This window comes from Schistocerca serialis, chromosome 3 (genome assembly GCF_023864345.2).
Source record: "Schistocerca serialis cubense isolate TAMUIC-IGC-003099 chromosome 3, iqSchSeri2.2, whole genome shotgun sequence".
NCBI lineage: Eukaryota > Metazoa > Arthropoda > Insecta > Orthoptera > Acrididae > Schistocerca > Schistocerca serialis.
Genome location: NC_064640.1, coordinates 322,516,418 through 322,536,565, shown reverse-complemented (window position 1 = coordinate 322,536,565; position 20,148 = coordinate 322,516,418). Strand labels below are relative to the sequence as shown.

Below are 20,148 nucleotides of genomic sequence, written 5' to 3'. Positions count from 1 at the left end.
GGTTTCCAGATCCCTATCCAAATGAGAACATTTTGAGCACTATGTGCAGGGTTCTCCAACTAGCTTGGGACTTTGATAATCTAAGGTACCAATTGGACAGAATTTTGCCATGTTGAACAACTGCTTGTGTGAGAGACAGAGATGGTCAAATGTCTTATTGTCTTGCTCAATTTTTGAAGTCCTTTCTTTTGGATAAATCATCCACTTTTCTGAAACTGCAATCATTCATTTGGCTGTACATGTATATCACATCTATTGATTTCTGCCCCACTCAGATAATTCCTTTTAAGTGTGTATATCAAGAAGAGCATTAGGCCAAGCACACTTCCTTGGGGAACTTCAGTATTAACATATCTAGCTTAGAAAGGTGTTTTATGATATAGTTGGAGTTTGTTTGAAAGATCTCTACCCATTGCACTCTGTTTTCCAAGTATGATCAAAATCACTTATTTGCTATCCACCCTATATCTAGAGAATCCAGTTTATTTAACAGGATTGTGTGGTCTACTGTATCACAGGCTTTGCTAAAGTCAAGCAAGCCTGTTACATGGTTTTCTTTGTCTAGTGCTTCCACAACAACATTTTTTTAAAATGAGCTATAGCTGATTGTGTGCATTTACTACGCCTGAAACCAATGTGTTCTTTACACAGAAGATTGTACTTTGTTAGGTATCTCATGAGTCTAACCTTCATTGTGGCTTCTATTACTTTTGAAACTGATGACAGTAAAGAGATAGGCCTATAATTTTCTATATTTTAAGAGCCATCTTTCTTATACAGCAACAGGACCTTCACATACTCTAGTGTCTCTGGGAAGCAGCCAGTGGCAAATCGTCCATGTACTATGATGTGTGCTAAGGGGTCTTTGATACTGTCTATACAGTCTTCAGCAAGCACACACGCACTTCATCTATACTGTGGAGATTTTATTTTTTAGATTCTGAATAATATTGCTTAGTTCTTCTGCAGTGGTGGGTTTTAGCATCTTTATGTTTGGAACATATTTCAGTGTTTGTGCAGTCTGTATTTTGTTAAACTTCTGTTGTATTACATTGGTGCATAAGTTCATAGCATTTTTGTTTTGAATGTTGGTATTCTAGTTGATATGAGCTTCTTTATCAATTGTCATTTTTTATTTGTAGTTCACTGTTGTTATTTGAATTTACATGTTGTCATTTTGTCATCTGAGGACAGTGAACGGAGCTGTGGACACTAGAAAATGAAGAGCAAAGTGGAGAAATCAGAACATTTCCAACATATTATTCTGTTTGAATTAAATAGAGGGGTGATAGCAGCAGAGGCAGCCAGAAACATTTGTGTCATGTATGGGAATGATGCCATTTGATAGAGCACAGCAAGAAAATGGTTTTCTCATTAAGGAGGATCATTTTGACATTAGTGGCTGTCCACACTCATGGAGGCCTTCAGGGTTTGATGAGAGTGGTTTAAATGCATTAATCCACAATGATCCACAGATGCGTACTTGAGAACTGACAAACATTATGAACTGTGATGGTTCCACCATTGCACAACAGTTGCATGCAATGGGGAAGGTTCACAAATTGGGTGTATGGGTACTGCGTGTTCTAAGCCAAAACCACAAAAATCATCAGGTGGCCATATGTACATCTCTGCTTGCTCATCATCAATTGGCTCATGAACAACAGACTATTGCTATCCTGCTATTGCTATCCTGTATTGGGGAACAAAGAGAAGTCCAAGGGAGCCAAGTCTGGAGAATAGGGGGATGTGAAACGAGTTGGAATACTATTTCCATTGGTGACAAGAAATGGTGTCATGAGAAAAAGAAAGGGCTGGTTGATCCCAAACAAGGCAGCAACTCCCCACACAAAGACCTGCAGACATCTACAAAAGACAATTTTACACATCTGGTGGAAAAGTGACCATGTGGTGTCCTACGAATTGCTTCCCCAAGTTGTTAACATCATTGCTGATATTTATTGCCTACAACTGAGATGTGTTACAGACACAATTAAAGAATGACAATTGGGAAGACTGCATGAAATGATGCTACTCCACAATAATGCCCATCCACATTCTGCTAAACTGGAAAAAAAACCACTATACAGGAATCAGGTTGGAAAGTCATTCCACACCAATGTTACTGAATTGAACAACCTTCAAGGAACTTTCTTACAAGATGAAAATGTGCTAAAACATGACTTGATGAGTTCTTTGCTTCAAAACCACATGTTTTCTACAGTCACAGAATTGAAAAGTTACCCTAGTGTTGCCAGACTGTTGTAGAAGTGAAGGAGAGTATGTTATTGATGACTAAAGTCTCTCTTACATGTAACTGTTGTGTTTATTAAACTTATGGAAAAATGCTATGAACTTATGCACCAATCTTATATGAGGGGCATTTGAAAAGTCCGTGCAAAAATAAAAACTACTAACGTGTTTGGGGTAAACCTTTTTTATTTTTCGACATAGTCTCCTTTCAGACTTATAAACTTTATCCAATGCTGTTCAAATTTTTTGATCCCTTCCAAATAATAGCAATTGTCCGAGTCTGCAAAATAGCTATTAGTTGCTGCAATCACCTCCTCATTTGAATAAAATCTTCATCCCGCCAGCCATTTATTCAAATTGGGGAACAAAGAGAAGTTCAAGGGAGCCAAGTCTGGAGAATAGGGGGGATGTGAAACGAGTTGGAATACTATTTCCATTAATTTTGTGACCACAACTGCTGAGGTGTGTGCTGGTGCAGTGTCATGATGGAAAAGGACTTTTTTGCAGACCAATCGCTGGCGTTTTTTTTTTTTTTTTTTTTTTTTTTTTTTTTTTTTTTTTTTTTTTTTTGCAGCTTGGTTTTCAAACAGTCCAATAACAATGAATAATATGCACCTGTAATAGTTTTACCCTTTTCTAGATAGTCGATGAGGATTATTCCTTGCAGAGCCAAAAAGACAGTCGTCATAACCTTTCCAGCCGAAGGGACGGTCTTCGCCTTTTTTGGCACAGATTCTCCCATGTTAACCCATTGTTTAGATTGTTTTCTGGTCTCAGGAGTATAGTAATGTATCCATGTTTCATCCACAGTGACGAAATGACACTTAAAGTCCTGAGGATTCTTCCTGAACAGCTGCAAACAATCCTTGCAACACTTCACGCAATTCCATTTTTGGTCAAGTGTGAGCAATAGCGGAACCCATCTTGCAGATAGCTTTCACATGTCCAAATGTTTATGCAAAATTTTATGTACCCATTCATTTGAGATGCCCACAGCACTAGCAATCTCACGCATCTTAACTCATCTGTCATCCATCACCATATCATGGATTTTATCAATGATTTCTGAAGTCGTAACCTCCACAGGGCATCCAGAATGTTCAGCATCACTTGTTCCAATATGGCCACTCCAAAAATTTTGAAATCACTTATAAACTGTTCTAATAGAGGGTGCAGAGTCACTGTAATGTTTATCAAGCTTCTCTTTAGTCTCCTGAGGTGTTTTGTCTTTCATAAAGTAATGTTTAATCACCACACGAAATTCTTTTTCGACCATTTTTTGACAATCACTCGACTTCCTTGATTCACACGAATGCCAAACACAACGAAATAGACCAATACGGCTGAAACTTGGTGTGTATTCTTTCCAAAGATGCTACTAACTAAACATGACCTCAATACACGCTGGTGGTTCCATCTCTTGGACTTTGCACGGAATTTTCAAACACCCCTCGTATCTTGGTAGATATGGTGCTGAAATATTGATTTGCAAAGTTCTTTAGTCTTTTGGAATCATGTATTGTGCTGAAATTGTGTGTTTATCTGTCGTGTAAAAAGAAAAAAAAGAAGAAAAGGGTTTCCGGTACTGTGGCCTTCCAGAGGGTGTTTTTTTTTAATTATTTAAACATCTTAAAATGGTGTTTTAATGCGTTTTTTCATCAAAGGTACAGTGTACCATCACAAATCAAGCACTGGTTTCCTGTTTTGGGACATTACAGGCTGCTTTTATTTTATTTTCTGTCTTCTATAAATTTTCCATTTTGAGACCTTTTTGCTATTAATAAAACTTCTCTATACTAATGTATGTTTTTGAAATGCAGGATCATTATTGTTGATTTTTGCTTCCAAGTTGCTTGAGGGTTACAGAGGATTATCCCATTGGTCTCACCAGTTGCTCTTGTTTTGTGCTTTAATGGCTCTTAGTGCTTTTGGGAACCCTTCTTCAAATTTGAATTTATATATCAATATCAACTTTTAAAACTTCCAATCCATATGAGTCTCTGTGTACAGCTTTTTCAATGTTTCACTCTTCATTTGCATGGAAAATTCAACCCTTTTTGGCTCCAAGAAAATACTTCTATATATGAGTATTTTGGTTTTGTTTTTTACAGCCATGTTTAAGAACTGACTAGAATGATCTAAAAGGTCAAAGTTATCTACAACAACATCACAACTTTCTTTCTCCAAGTCGATTAGTATATGATCAATGATCGATACTGAATGCTTGGTTACCCCTCTGGCTGTGTTAATCATGGTGATGATCTATAGCTGTACATAATGTTCATGAATATGTTGCAGAACTCATCTAGGTTCAATGTGTTAATGTTTAAATCTTCTTTGCCCTTTGGATTATGAACTATGTCCAATACCTGGATTATTTTTGCTATAGATGTATCTATATCGCCACTAGGAGAGTGATAAATACATAGTATAGTTAGTCTTTGAAATGTATACAGCTTTCTTATCTCTACAGCTTATATCTCTATATGTTTTTCCTCATTTAATGAAATAATGTCATTTTTACCAATAGATGTAATCCCTTCCTTTACATACAGGTATACCAGTATGCATGATCAACCACCTCTCATAGTGGTTCTACTACAATAGCATGCTAGATAATATGAACTTAGAGCTACATTTGTTATTTCAGATCCTGTACACCAATATTCTATTATGCAAACAAGTGAACTATCAATGGTCTGCAGTTCCACTTCTAGCTGTTGCACTTATTTCTTATGGACTGGATTGTTTGGTGGAGAACTGAGAAACACTTAGCACTGCTTACCTTGGAGACTCCTCATTTTTCTTGTCTTTGTATAGAAATAATTTGGATGATGAGGAGCTATAGTTTTCTAGTTCACTTCACTATCCATTGTTGTTCCTGCTGACTCCTTGCCTGTTTTTGCATGTTTTTCTGGCACTGATGATGGTTCTATCTCTTCTACTTCTTTTTTTTTTTTTTATCTGGCAATGGTGTTGAGTCTACCCTTTTGGTTTTGAAGTTATTCTGGCAGCGTCTTTTTCTCCTTTATCAGGGCTCACCAGATATTTTCTCCCTAAGCCATTTTGGTGTAGTCTGAGTCATATGTTGAATCTAAATCCTATATTAGCTCATATCAACACATTTCACATTTTTAAAATGGCTGTAGATTTTAGCAAACTGACCATTGGCACTTTGTATTTCTGAATTAACACATGACTGTATCACAGGATTGTGGCAATGTGGAATATTAACAGTTACGTTTGTCCAGGGTTACTGTGTGAAAAAAAAAAACATGAATTAGTTATAAACTATGATGTGCACACATTTTATTCAACATATAATTGTCACTACAGATATTCAAATTTAGGTTACGAAAAGTTCGATATGCCTACCATCATTGGCGATGATGTGGCACAGATGAATAGCAAAATTCTGCAATGACCTGCTTTAGTGTTGGAACATTGATGATGTCAGTGACCTCCTGAATGGCTGTTTTCAGCTCAGCAATGATTTGAGGTTATTGCTGTATAACTTGTCTTTAACATAGCCCCACAAAAAGGAGTCGCATGTGTTCAGATCCAGAGAATATGGCAACCAGTCAAGGCCCATGCCAGTGGCCTCTAGGTACCCCAGAATGCAGTCCCAAAAGTTATCCTCCAGGACATTAAACACTCTCCTACATCTGTGGGGTAGATCTCCATCTTGCATCAACCACATCTTGTTGAAATCAGGATCACTTTGGATTGTGGGGGTGAAATCCTCTTCCAACACCTTCACGTACCATTCGGTAGTCACTGTGCCATCAAGGAATATTGCACCAATTATTCCATGACTGGACATTGTGCATCACAAAGTTACCCGTTGAGGGTGAAGAGACTTCTCAACTGTGAAATGCAGGTTCTCAGTCCCCCAAATGCGCCAATTTTGCTTATTGTTGAACCCATCCAAATGAATGTGGGCTTCATCGCTAAACCAAACCACGCATGGGCAAACTAATTCCAATCATTCCCCATGGCCAACAGTGCAGTTTGAATGTCCTAACACAAATTTTTCAGAAGTTATGATGATTTTATTTTATACAGTTCAATAATTATCACCTTGTATGCGTGAGGTTTTTCAGACACAGTTTAACATTGTGCATAGCATTCACTGTTTCATTTTTGTATACATCATTTGAGCCTCGCAGAAGTATGACAACATCTTTAGCAAGTAGATTTTTTACCTCTCAGATGCCATCAACTTTGCAATTTGACCAAGAGGGGCTCCTCATTTCACTATACCACATGAATATAGGACTATATTTTTTAGTTTCTTTCTTTTAGTCTATTTGCAAGTTCATGACCACAGCCATCTGAAGCACAAACAGTTTTGCCATTATTGGAGTTCACAGCCTGGGAATCATTCTGTATCATTTCACTAAACACTTGAAGACAACTTTGGATCAGCAAATTTGTATTGGCCACATTCACACTTATTTGTCAGCATTGATAAATTTTCTGCTCCTACCTTATTCACATTGTTCTTTTAATTTCCACACCATTCATAAGAAATGCATACTGGTACTGCACTTCACCAATTTACAGTATAAAGTTCAGGAAATAAGTTTTTGTGTACAAATTTTATGTTACTTCCACAGCTTTTTTTGATTTAGTACTTTTCCCTAAGGGTGACACTACCATACAGAAATTTTTGCACGTTCAGTTCACCTATTTTATGCTGTACTTTCATAATATCAATTTTTAAAGTATCAATACTAAACTGTAAACTAGCTATGCATCCTTTCAGTTTGCTAATTTTATCCTTACAGTGTTCCCGTATTTTCTTATTTACAGCAAAATTCACATTTTTTAAACACATGCTTAACTTTTACCCTAGCCACAATCTTGGACCTATCTTGTTGTATGAGAACAACAAAGAAAAGGCCAAGACCAGCACAAAAGTTCAGGTGGCAATTAGGAAAACATTTGGTGACAAAGAGAAGTAGGCCCACGTAGTTGAACAATTGGGTAGCATAGGCTAACACGAGTATGAGATGAAACAGTCATATCTAAATAATGTTTTGGTGGTGTATCACACAGTCAATCCATGTCTGATGAAAGCCAACAAGGTTTACACCTATTTAAGGGCACTGCTGATAACATACATCAAGGATTTCTTTGAAAGATGTCAGCACAGCAGAGGACTTCAACATTCTTGATTCTTGATTCTAGAACATTGGAACAGTGCACCAGAAAAGAAAATGCTAAAATACAGAAATGTCATAAATATCAGACAACATCCAAGGTACTTGATGACACAGATAACACCAGTACCCTCACCAATTCAGTCACCACACAGAAAACAGGTATGTGGAAAATGGGGCATGGACTCAAACACCAATATGTTTCCATTGATAACAACATGGGATGTCATACGCTACTGTCAAGAAAAAAGAAAGTGTGTGTGATAACTATTATTTCACATGATATCAAACAAGAAGGTCGTTCTATGCACACTATGCAACTGCATATAACTACAGGCGATCTGCATGATGAAACACATTGCCATATCCATGTCAAGGATAATGTCCGACATGCCGCAATTATTCCCTTTGCTACACAGATGTTCCAGCCGCCAAAAATCTGGAAAATTAAGCAAGATGACCTATGTTCTGAGACTCAGTTGCCATTGTACTGGAGTATTCAAATGGAAAATATATCCAGCTGACAGGATAGACATGTGAATTTGTCATTTTACTGAAATGCAGTCTTTATGTAATCCTTGGGTTATAGCAGATATCATAAGCAGTCATAGACTGTGGTAGATTGTAGCTTCTAATTAAGGAAGCTGAAGTTAACACAACAGTTGCTCTGAGTTCATCTTTACTGTTGAAGATACATTTAACCTACCATCACTGAGATGAACTCTAGCCATTAGTCTAGATCAGTCATCGTCAAACTGTGGCCCACAGGCAACAACTGGCCTGAATCAAGTAGTCATGTAGCCTGCAGTTCTCAGCTGTATTTTACAATAACATGCATCTAGCAACTAACAGCTGGATCCATGAACATCAAATAACTTTAAGAGCTTCTTGATAGTGTAGTTTTCCTGCAAGTAACAAAAAAAAAAAAAAAAAAAAAAAAAAAAAAAAAAATATTTACACCGACAGCAATATTTTAAGATGTGCTTAATTGCAGTTGACATTGCTGAAGGCAGCCATGAGATAAGTAAAGTTGGCTGCTAGCCTCAGGGGCACAGGGGTCAGTAGCATGGCCACTGTAGCATTGGAGGATGTGAAGGAGGGGGAATGTTTCATTGTTTATCTTCCCGTACCGACAACTCACAAGCATGCAAGAATCATACTGGTCACCTGCTACAGAATAAATTTTAACACTGAAGTGACATGTATTCATCAATGTGCATAACAGAGATTGTCATCTTCAAACTCAGTACTTATTGGTAGCAAGGAATGTTAAATTTATTAAGACTGTTGTAGAACAATGCAGTGAATACAAGAAAACTGGCATTCAAATAATTTATCAAACTTTTGTGATAGTGTCTGATACTTAGTAGTGCATTTGAATATAAGTACAGATACTACACTACTGGCCATTAAAATTGCTACACCAAGAAGAAATGCAGATGATAAACAGGTATTCATTGGACAAATATATTATACTAGAACTGACATGTGATTACATTTTCAGGCAATTTGGGTGCATAGATCCTGAGAAATCAGTACCGAGAACAACCAACTCTGGCCGTAATAATGGCCTTGATACGCCTGGACATCGAGTCAAACAGAGCTTGGATGGTGTGTACAGGTACAGCTGCCCATGCAGCTTCATCACAATACCACAGTTCATCAAGAGTAGTGACTGGCGTATTGTGACAGCCAGTTGTTCGGCCACCATTTACCAGACATTTTCCATTGGTGAGAGACCTGGAGAATGTGCCGGCCAGGGCAGCAGTTGAACATTTCCTGTATCCAGAAAGGCCTGTACAGGACTTGCAACATGCGGTCATGTTTTATCCTGCTGAAATGTACGGTTTTGCAGGGATCGAATGAAGGGTAGAGCCAGGGGTCATAACACATCTAAAATGTAATGCCCACAGTTCAAAGTGCCGTCAATGCAAACAAGAGGTGACCGAGACATGTAACCAACGGCACCCCATACCATCATGCCGGATGATATGCCAGTATGACGATGACGAATACATGCTTCCAATGTGCATTCACCGCAATGTCGCCAAACATGGATGCGACCATCATGATGCTATAAACAGAACCTGGATTCATCCGAAAAAAATGACGTTTTGCAATTTGTGCACCCAGGTTTGTCATTGAGTACACCATCGCAGGTGCTCCTGTCTGTGATGCAGCATCAAGGGTAACCGCAGCCGTGGTCTCCGAGCTGATAGTCCATGCTGCTGCAAACGTCATCGAACTGTTCGTGCAGATGGTTGTTGTCTTGCAAACATCCCCATTCGTTGACTCAGGGATCAATACGTGGCTGCACAATCCATTACAGCCATGGGGATAAGATGCCTGTCATCTTGACTGCTAGTGATATGAGGCCGTTGGGATCCAGCACGGTGTTCTGTATTACCCTCCTGAACACATCGATTCCACATTCTGCTAACAGTCATTGGATTTTGACCAACACGAGCAGCAATGTTGCGATATGATAAACAGTAATCATGATAGGCTACAATTGGACCTTTATCAAAGTCGGAAACATGATGGTACGCATTTCTTCTCCTTACACGAGGCATCACAACAACGTTTCACCAGGCAACGCCAGTCAACTGCTGTTTGTGTATGAGAAAGTGGTTGTAAACTTTCTTCATGTCAGCACATTGTAGGTGTCGCCACCACTGCCAACCTTGTGTGAATGCTCTGAAAAGCTTATTATTTGCATAGCACAGCATCTTCTTCCTGTCAGTTAAATTTCACATCTGTAGCACATCATCTTCATGGTGTAGCAATTTTAATGGCCAGTAGTATATTATAAATCAAAGTCATTCACACACAATTAAACCAAGAACACTTACCATGCAACTGTGGTATCACAACTATTAGACTGCTGAGTTTGGCAGCATTCTGAAACAGACAACAGTCAACACAAAATGTTCCAAATGATACCAAATTTTAATAGTCAGTACTTGGGTACTGGCAGTCCATGCTACAGCTAGTCTATTGAAGGCTTGTAACACACTACTTTATGTAGATTACCAATTAATAGTCTAAAAAGATCAGTGCGTATGTGGCCCAAGATGTTGACTCACAATGTTAGTATTGACTCTTGAGCAAAAAAAAGTTTTACGACCACTGATGTAGATGCTTGATTTAATTATGAATCTCTAGTCAATGGCCAGCAGGTAGTCAACCTCACAAAAGAAATTCACCAAGAAATTCTCAAATGAAATATGTAGGTCAGTGATTATTATAGCCACAAGTGAATGAGAAGAGCTTTTGACAACATTCACAGATTTTGGCCATTCTACATCAATTTTTGGGTGCATTTAAGTCCAGAGTGGAGAGAAGGCAGACCAGCCACCACCGTGTGAAATATCGTATCAATACTTGGAATCACACCATCTATCAGCCTGCATATAATGTGTCTCCAGCTGGACAACAGGTAATTCAGAATGAAGTGGAGAAAATGCTGCAAGATGACATCATTCATTACAGAGTTTCTTGGTCTTCCCTGTAGTCTTTGTGAAGAAGAAAGATGTCACATGACATTTCTGTGTCATTATTGGTGGCTCAACAAAATCGCCAAAAATGATATATGGTCTCATAACACCAGATGATCTCTGTGAGTTCAAAGGTATGTTGTCTGGTCCAGGAAATTCTCCAGCCACATCTAGTGCACAATCAACAATCTTATTTAACATTTTATATGGATGATCTATGCTTGGCAGATGCATAAAACTGTTGTTTTCTCAAAGACATTTTCAGAATGTCTAAACTGCTAGACAATAGTGCAGAAGTGTGTTCATGACATAAGTCTTCATCTGAATAAAAGAAAATGTCTCTGTGGCACCCAAGAAACAAAAATCTTGGGGTATCTAGTTAAAAGATACAGATTTTGTTCTGATCCAGAAAAAGTAAGAGCAATAACAGATTTTCTAGCTCTTTGGCACATTCATAGCCTAAAAGACTATCTCAAAATGTCTTCCTACTACAGACGTTTCTTAAAAGATTTCAGTTGCAAGGCATGACCAACATTAGAACTGCTGTATTGAGATGCCAAATTTTCATAGAGCAAGGAGCAAGAGAGTTCATTTTTATTGTTAAGGAGCCACTGACATCTTTACCAGTCTCAGTACTTTTTGACAATAATTCCAAGACAGAACTACACACTGATGCTAGTGGTTATGGAATATGTGCAGTTGTAATTGCTCTATTACTGAGAAAGGGTGTCTTGGAGTTATTTGGACAATCAGTATATTATTACCCTATTTATATGGCAGGCTTTTTGCTATTGTGAATGACCACTATTTTTTGAGCTGACTGATAAGAATTAAGAATTCATCAAGATGACTGGCAAGGTGGACACTGGAGGTTCAGAAATACAGAACTGAAGTAATATACAGATATGGAGAGCAATGCCGAGGATGCCAACTATCTTTCCTTGGATCCACTGGAACAGCATTACGGCACTGGGGATATCCCAATCACCACTGCACTAATTGAGACTGAAATTGAACAAAGGGAAGATCAGACATAAATAAACAAATTGGAGGCCTTAGAGGAGGAATAACTTATTGAAGGAGAATTCAGATTAATAGATGGAACATTGTATAAAAGGAATTACCACCCATTGGGACAGAAATTGTTGCTTGGCACTGCAGAACATTTACAGCCAGCCACATTGAAGTGTTTTCTATTTTCATGATGCTCTATCCTCAGATCATCAGGGATTTGTGAATATGACTGATCCAATCAGAAGCAGGTATCATTAGCCAGATTTCTAAAGATCTGCCAGGCATTATGCAAGTCACTATAGGGAATGTCAACAACAGAAGCCTATGCCTATGCTCAAAGACATCTGGCATCAGTCTCTCCTGCAGTTTCTCCATTACACAAGTTTAAATTTGGTTCTTGAGTTGGTTTCTCAAGTCAACAAATGGGAATAAATGGATAGCAGCATGCACTGATTACTGTACCCTATAGACTGTCACCAAGGCTGTACAAACTGCCACAGTTTTGGAGATTGACTGGTTTCTTGCAGCAGACATAATTTTGAAGCATAGAGCACCATGCTTATTGATCTCTGAACATGAAAAATTGTTTCAGTCATGCCTGGTATCAGAAGTTATTTCATGATGCAACATTGTCCACAGGATAACAATTGCCTACCATCCACAGGCACATGTCCTCCTGTAACATTTTAATAAGAGGCTAACAGACATATCCTTATGTATGTTAATGACGTATGAAATCCTGGGATATAATACTATCTGTTGTGATATTTGAATGCAACACAACAAAGCAAGACACTACAGATTTCATGAGGTTTTTCCAGATCCTTGGTCAAGAGTGTGTAACAGCAACTTCTATGTATGCTCAATAGACATGTTTTCAGTGTAAAGTGATAGTTCTATGCTCTTGAAACTGCTACTAGATTCCAGATTCTACACAGCAATAGGAGCAGTTGTTCACCTGTATGTTACAACACAAAGCTAAAGTACTTTGACTGATTCACTCTTTTCCCAAGTTTTGTGATCTTCTTTTGCAGAATTATTTTCATTTTCCATGTGTGTCTCATTTGCTAACACCTACCTTAGTCAGATTTCTGTGAAAGTCTGTTGATCACTGCACTCTGAAATACTGTGAAAGCAGACTAAATGTTCTCAGACCTCATACTCTATCAAGTCATTATATATCTGTGAGTTTTGGTGAAATGCTCTGCAGTGGCCAAATAGTAACTGACTGTCATGTGGTTAGTGAAATAAAAGAAGCTATAGAGCTCAAAATATCTAATACCTTCAACAAAATGGTAGCTTGCAGCTTAGTACAGTGTAGAATTCGTTTATTGTGAGGTTATTGTGAGCACAGCAGACACAGGATGAAAAAATTGCTACACAGCTGTGGACTAAGTACCCATGATGTCACAGCCGGTACCATAGCTACATAAAAATGAGCCCAGCAAGCACATGACAGTCAGTTACCACTTGATGATAGCCACAGCATACTTGGTGCAAAGTTGATGGGTACAGGGTACATAAGCATTTGATGAGGTTGGAAGCTTGAGAGGATTTTATTCTGTCATATAACCATAAGACCATGCATTAACGAACAGTTAAACACATTTAATATCTTCTGACTTATTTCACTTTCATAAGAACCATTTTATGTAGGACCTGTGCAAGGAACAGTAACCTAACTCCTTTTTTCTTGTAAATATGTATTATGTATTCTTATCTCCTTCCATAACTGAGTGGTCAGTGCAGCTGACTGCCATGTGGGGAGCCAAGGTCAATTTCCTGGTCCTGCCAGGTGGTACAGGGTGCACTCAGACTCATTACACCAACTGAGGAGCTAGTTGACCAAATAGTGCCGGTTCCAGGGTCAAGAAACACAGCAATGACTGGGAGAGCAGTGCACTGACCACATGCCTCTTCATTCCGTATCTGATGACACCATTGGCAGAGGATGACACAGCAGTTGGCCAGGCCCGATTGATCCTTCTGGGTCCAGAACAGAGAACTTTATGTTTTTTATTTATTATGTATTTTACATCCTTGAGGATCTCCTGACAATAAATCTATTGAACCAAGAGTATATCTAATCTAATCCAAACCAGTGTAGTAGGTCTATTTATAACACAGAGTATGAAAAATGTAATCTGAATTTTGCTTAGTGTGTTACGGTCCTTTTTAAGATATCACTACTGCAGAAATTTACACATTCTGCAGAATAATTTGAAATTATGTTTAACTCTATTTGATCAAAACCAACATCAACATAACCATAACATTGATGCAAGAAGTGGTGCATGTAGTATGACATTGTGGTTAGCGTCATTGGACTCTAAGAGTCCAAAGTTGTGCTGTTTGGACTGTCACTCTCCAGCCACCTTAGAATATATGATGAACAATCTGCTTTGATATCTTAAATTAACAATGTGACTTTAGTATCTCAATAATGTTTTCATTGTTCTGAAAACATTTGAAAATCTTCTAAGGCACCTGACAAGTCTGTTGAAGTGTGTTCAGACTGCAGGCCTCTGCCTATATCCAAAAAATAAAAAATAAATAAAAATCTTTGGGCAGTTAGTGAATGGCAAAGGAGTTCATTCTGAGCCAGAGGAAATAATCACAGATTTTCTGACGCTTTGAGAGTTTCATGATGTTGGAAGTTTTCTATGAATGTGCTCATACTATTGGCAATTCATAAAGAACTTCAATACCATGGCACATCCCTTACAAGAACTACTGAACTCAGAACTACTGCAGGGAGACAAGACATTTGCCAGGAGTGTGGTGCAAGGAACATCTTTCCTTTTCCTTACGGAAGTACTAACATCATCTCCATTTCTTGCATTGTATGATGAGAATGACGAGGCAGAACTTCACATCAACACTGGCTGTTATGGGATACGTACTGTTCTAGTGCAAATTCAGAAAGGTGATGCAAAAATGTTCTCATTATCCAGAGTGAGATTTTCACTCTGCAGGAGAGAGTGTAATGATACGAAACTTCCTGGAGATTGAAACTGTGTGCCAGATGGAGACTTGAACTCGGGACCTTTGCCATTCATGGACAAGTGCCCGCGAAAGGCAAAGGTCCCGAGTTCGAGTCTCAGCCCAGCACACAGTTTTAATCTGCCAGGAAGTTTCATGTTCTCATTATGCTTCAAGAATATTCTCCAAGTCTGAGATGAACTACACTACAACTGAGAAAGAGTGTCTTGCAGTAGTTTGGGCCATCAACAAGTTCCAGCCTTATTTATTTGGAAAACCATTCACTGTTGTGATAGACCACCGCTCTCTATGCTGGCTGATTACCCTGAAGAGCTTTTCACGTCAATTGGCAAGATGGGCACTGAGGCTTCAGCAGTATGTCATCACAGTAGTATACAAAAGCAGATGCAAACACAAGGATACTGACTGCCTTTCAAGGAGTCCTTTGAAAGAACTCAGCAACATAGATGAAGTTTGTCATCACTACATTAAATAACATTGCTGCTGAACAGAGGGAAAATCTAGCACTGTTGAAAACCATAGATGCCTTGAAAAAGGAGGAACTGACTGAAGTAAAACTCCAATTAATAAAAAGACCATTATATAAGAGGAACTGTGATCCAATGGGGCAGAAATGGTTGCTCATCAACCCAGCTCATCTATGGACAGCTATCCTGAAGTATTTCCACAATGTTCCAACATTAATCATTTGGTATTCAAGAAGACTCTAGGCAGAATCAGATACAGGTGTCATTTGGCAGGTCTCCACTGATCTGTTAGGCACTATATGAATCACTCTAAGGAATGCCAACTGTGGAAGTATGTGCTGGAGTTACCTCCATGGCATCTGGTACCAACCCAGCCTGCATCAGCACTGTACCACTGAATTGGAAACAATCTCTTGGGGGAGATTCCCAAAATCAACAAACAGGAATCAATAGATAATACTCTGCGCTGACTACCTCTCTTGCTGTGTTGTTACCAAATCTGTGCCCACTGCCAAAGCTTTGTAAATTGCAATTTTTTTTTGTGGAACACAGCAGTGTGAAGCACAGAGCACATTGTGTGATGATCTCTGACTGTGGAAAAGATTTCCAGTTGAGACTAGTATTGGAGGTAATTTCACATTGCAGTGTCACCCACAGGATGACAACTGCGTGCCACCCATAGACAAACTGTCTCACAGAATGTTTTAATAAGACATTGGTACATATGTCCTCAATTTACATTGATGTCAAACGGAGTGATAGGGATACAATACTGCCTGTCATGACACTTACACACAACACAGCAAAGCAAGACATATGTTAGTGACCCTGTTTTTCCTGCTCCGTAGTTCCATAGTCAAAATGGCAATGGATTGACTGTTCCTGTTTCAACCGGATGAAACTCAGAATAACTACATAAAACCCCTCATCATGAGGACCAAAGAATCAAGACAACTGGCTCACATATGAACCCTGGATGCTGAAGGAAGACCAAGGGTGCTGTAATGACAAGCACCAGCTGGTGAAATACGGCCCAGGAGAGACAGTAAGGATTTTTATGCCTGTGCAGGAAGTAGGACTCTCAGGAAAATTAGTGAAGTCCTACTTTAGAACTATCATATCCTTCATGACAAATGAATCTGAGTGTTATGACCCTTCATCAAGAAGACAAAAGCACAGAGATATCACCCATGTCTTCTGTAAGAAGACCTACTACAGTCCTGAGATGCTGATTGTTGATGGCAGCTTCTCGTTCAGAGAACTAGAAGACCCACTCAGTGAGCATAACGCTTTGATGGGAGGGGTACCTTCAATGCTCTTCATGGTGAAAAGGATATGACAATATTGCCAGAATGCAAGGATGTGTCAGTGCTGCCATACAGAGATACATTGACAACACCTAGATTCAGGGTACTGTAGTCAGCTCCAGTGCGAACTTCTGAAACTTCAGGGCACTGTTTCTCCAGGAGAGGTAGCACTGCCATGAGCTGTGATGCATGGAGTGTGGCACAATGATTAGCACCATTGGCTGGTGTGCTGTGAGTTACCATATCAAACCTGACCACCAGCAGTTATTTCTTATTTAGTATTTGTCATTTCTGGAAGCTTTTCAAAATGTCTTACATTTGTAATGCTTGTATATTTCTGGAATGTTTGCTTTTTGTATAAATAGCTGCACTCTCCATCTGGGAGTTCAGTTCTGTTCTGGCTGTACAATAGTGTTAGTAATAAACATGCTTTCAGTACTAAGTATCAAACTTCACTGATGACCCTGCCATCAGATTTGTGCTCTATTATGATTTAGACATGACCATATCACCAAAGTATTCCATTCTCTATTCTGTTTCTGTGACCACCATAATGGTTCCTGCTTTCTTTCTTCTTGTGCAATATTATTTGTGTTCTGTCTTTCACATAGTTGTGCCTTCCTGACATATACAATCACTGTGCTATAACTTGTTGAGATGTCACATTCAACACTTTTTATGATACTCTACCACTGACTGTATTTAATACACTTTTATCCTGCCACATGTACCATTCTTCTTCTGTTACATACCCATGCATTATATGCTCATCACATACGCCACTGTTTCATTTCTTCAATCCTTTCAGGCACTCTGACTATGGCCCATGCCCAAATATAAAGTGTAGCACTCCCCAAGAGTGACAGATACCTCCCGTCAGCAATCTTTTCTCTATATTGGGAAACTTTTATAAATGTCACTCACTGCTGCTCCTTTCCCATGTTTTCTGCCATTCTCTCATTAACTTATTTCTAATTTGCAATCAGCTTAATCGCCTACAATTTTGAAGAACTTCTCTCTGAAGCCAGTACTATATTCCTCTATATCTTACAAATTGATCAATGGCAACAGCTCCAATCTTCTTGTGTTGGAGAGTAAGTCATAGCAAGAGTTCTCCCTATGTGAGGCAGAGCACATCTGTCATTGTTACCACCCTCAACCTATGAGCCCAAGCACTATCTTTGTGAGTCATAATGTACTGTGATATCTGATTAAATGGCTTCCAAAATCCTTTTTGGCCTACATTTTCAATTCTTTGCAGAAAGTGACATCACCTCAGAGGGTAATGTATCCATCAGGAAAACAGCTTACATTTTTAACATGAGATAGGTAGTTCTGTTTTCATCTGACATGTCGCCTAAGTACCTACAGGTCTTTTATTCTTTGTAAGGTCTCTCACCCAGTCCTGACTATATGATTATTGTCATTGAAAGATACTTTCAATAATTTATTGACCATTCTTTTTAGCAACAACTTTCAGTTTATTTTGCAGTCACCATTTATTCAGTATCTCTTTTTTACCCTTTACATTGTCTTTAAAATGTTCCTTGGATCTTTCAGTCTTGTCAGTTGTATAACCACACAAGTTGTTGCTTCTCATGTTGTTGTCCTTTTTTAACATGGGCTCTGTGCCTACCCCACAGCACTTGTTGCCCGACAGATAGTGATATGTGTACTAAATTCACCCACACATGCACCCCTTTTTATAATATGTATGAATTACCATTTAAAGAAGAATTCTTATTTCAGGGTAAAGTGGCAACAAATGAACGTGAATTAGCAGAAGCTGTCCACTGGATTCAAAATATTGAAGGTCCTGCAGTTCTGGAAGTGAAAATCTGCCAAGGCAGTCGAAAGGAGCTGGGAAGGCCAAACAGAACACCTTTACAAAATAAATCTGATTTCATGAATTTCCTAGCATTTTCCTGAGTAACAAATGTAATCCAGTTCCGACACTGTGATCTCTGTGTTACCACTATGTGTTGCATTAACTCAGTTGTATTAACACTCTGATAGTGACTCATTCACTTATGAAAGAACAATTATTTAAAGTAACAGAGCAGAATTCTTTTTTAAATGTATTGATCCTGCTCTGAATATATATGTTCATTAACTGTTTCACCCAATGTGTTCTGTAAACTGTATTTGTAATAAAAATAATTATTCGTAATCAGAATTCTTTTTTAGTTGTTTGAGACTGAGTGAAATGCTTGCATCGCTGAGGCAGATGAAGTTAGAATGAAAGTATTGCCTCTTCCAACCTACCCTTTTCTTTCCTAAAGCCTGTTAATTGTTACCTTTCTACGACAGGAAATGTTAGGAAGAAGAATTGAAGATTAAACTAATGTAATTTATTTAGTCAGTCAGTCATGCCGCATGCACATATAGCACTTCAATTTTAACTGTTCATTGACTAAAGAGACACCATAAAATTATCAGCTATTAAAAATTACCAATTCTTCTGAAGTATTAAAAGTGCTGTGGAAGACAGTATCCCTTGCTGATAAGATCCACATGTTTTGCAATCAGTCACATACTTTTTGTGCATTTGCTGATAGACTGAATTATATAGTGTGTAACTAAATTGCCTATCCAGGCTCTGAGGACAGGTTCCTTACACCAAAACAAGAAAATATATCTAGTAATCATGGGATCGAAATGCTAGGAGCACTTGACCATCTTGGATACTGTGAACCACATCTCTTATACTGCAAACTCTTTGAGTTCAATGTTTCGGGAGGAGGTAGTATGGATCATAAAATGTCCAGTAAATGTAGGCTCTAAAGTGTGTAACCTGTCCACAATGTCTGTGAAGGGAATTCCGTTACATACTGTACAGAAACACTGTAGATCTACAAGTGTAGTAAGAAGTATCTGAATTTCAATTATAGACATGTTTCACGTCTGTAGCCTTTGGGTACACAGCATTTGATTGTTCATATCATAAAAGTTTACTAGGGAAGTTCATAACAAATGGTTTTAATACAATTAATTTTATACAATGTAACACTTATTCCAGTTTTCTGTAGTACCACTAGGTCTACAACTTTGCTTCCACCGTTTTTTCTCAAAGTTCGGGGCTTTATTGTGAAACTGGCCACTACATTCTCCCATCTTTCAGATAGCATACGAATCCCATGGCGGAAGAACTGGGCGTCTTTTGTGGGGATCCATGAATCAATTCAATTTTGCACTTGTTCATATGATCAGAAGTGCTGGTCAGCAAGACTGTACAACACTGACCAAAAAAGGTGGTAGTCAGAGAGAGAAATGTATGAAGAATATAGCGGGAGGGATAGGACCTCTCATTTCAATGTTTCCATGTATATTTTGACAGGTTTTGCGACATGGGGTCGAGCACTGACCTGCTGCAGTATTACCTTTATGTGTCTATCACTGTATTGTGATCATTTGTGTTTCAGTGCTGGGCTCAAAGGCATCA

General features: G+C 38.5%; 1 protein-coding gene across 1 annotated transcript in view; it reads left to right on the top strand.

Annotated features, from left to right (window-relative positions):
- The window catches only part of LOC126470137 (phosphonopyruvate decarboxylase-like), a 109,247-nt gene extending 90,365 nt beyond the window's left edge, over positions 1 to 18,882 (top strand). The window contains exon 9 of the mRNA XM_050097753.1: positions 18,456 to 18,882. Coding sequence (XP_049953710.1) covers positions 18,456 to 18,635 — 180 coding nt within the window. The 3' untranslated portion in view covers positions 18,636 to 18,882. The remainder of the gene's footprint in view (positions 1 to 18,455) is intronic.
- The last annotated feature ends 1,266 nt before the right edge of the window (positions 18,883 to 20,148 follow it).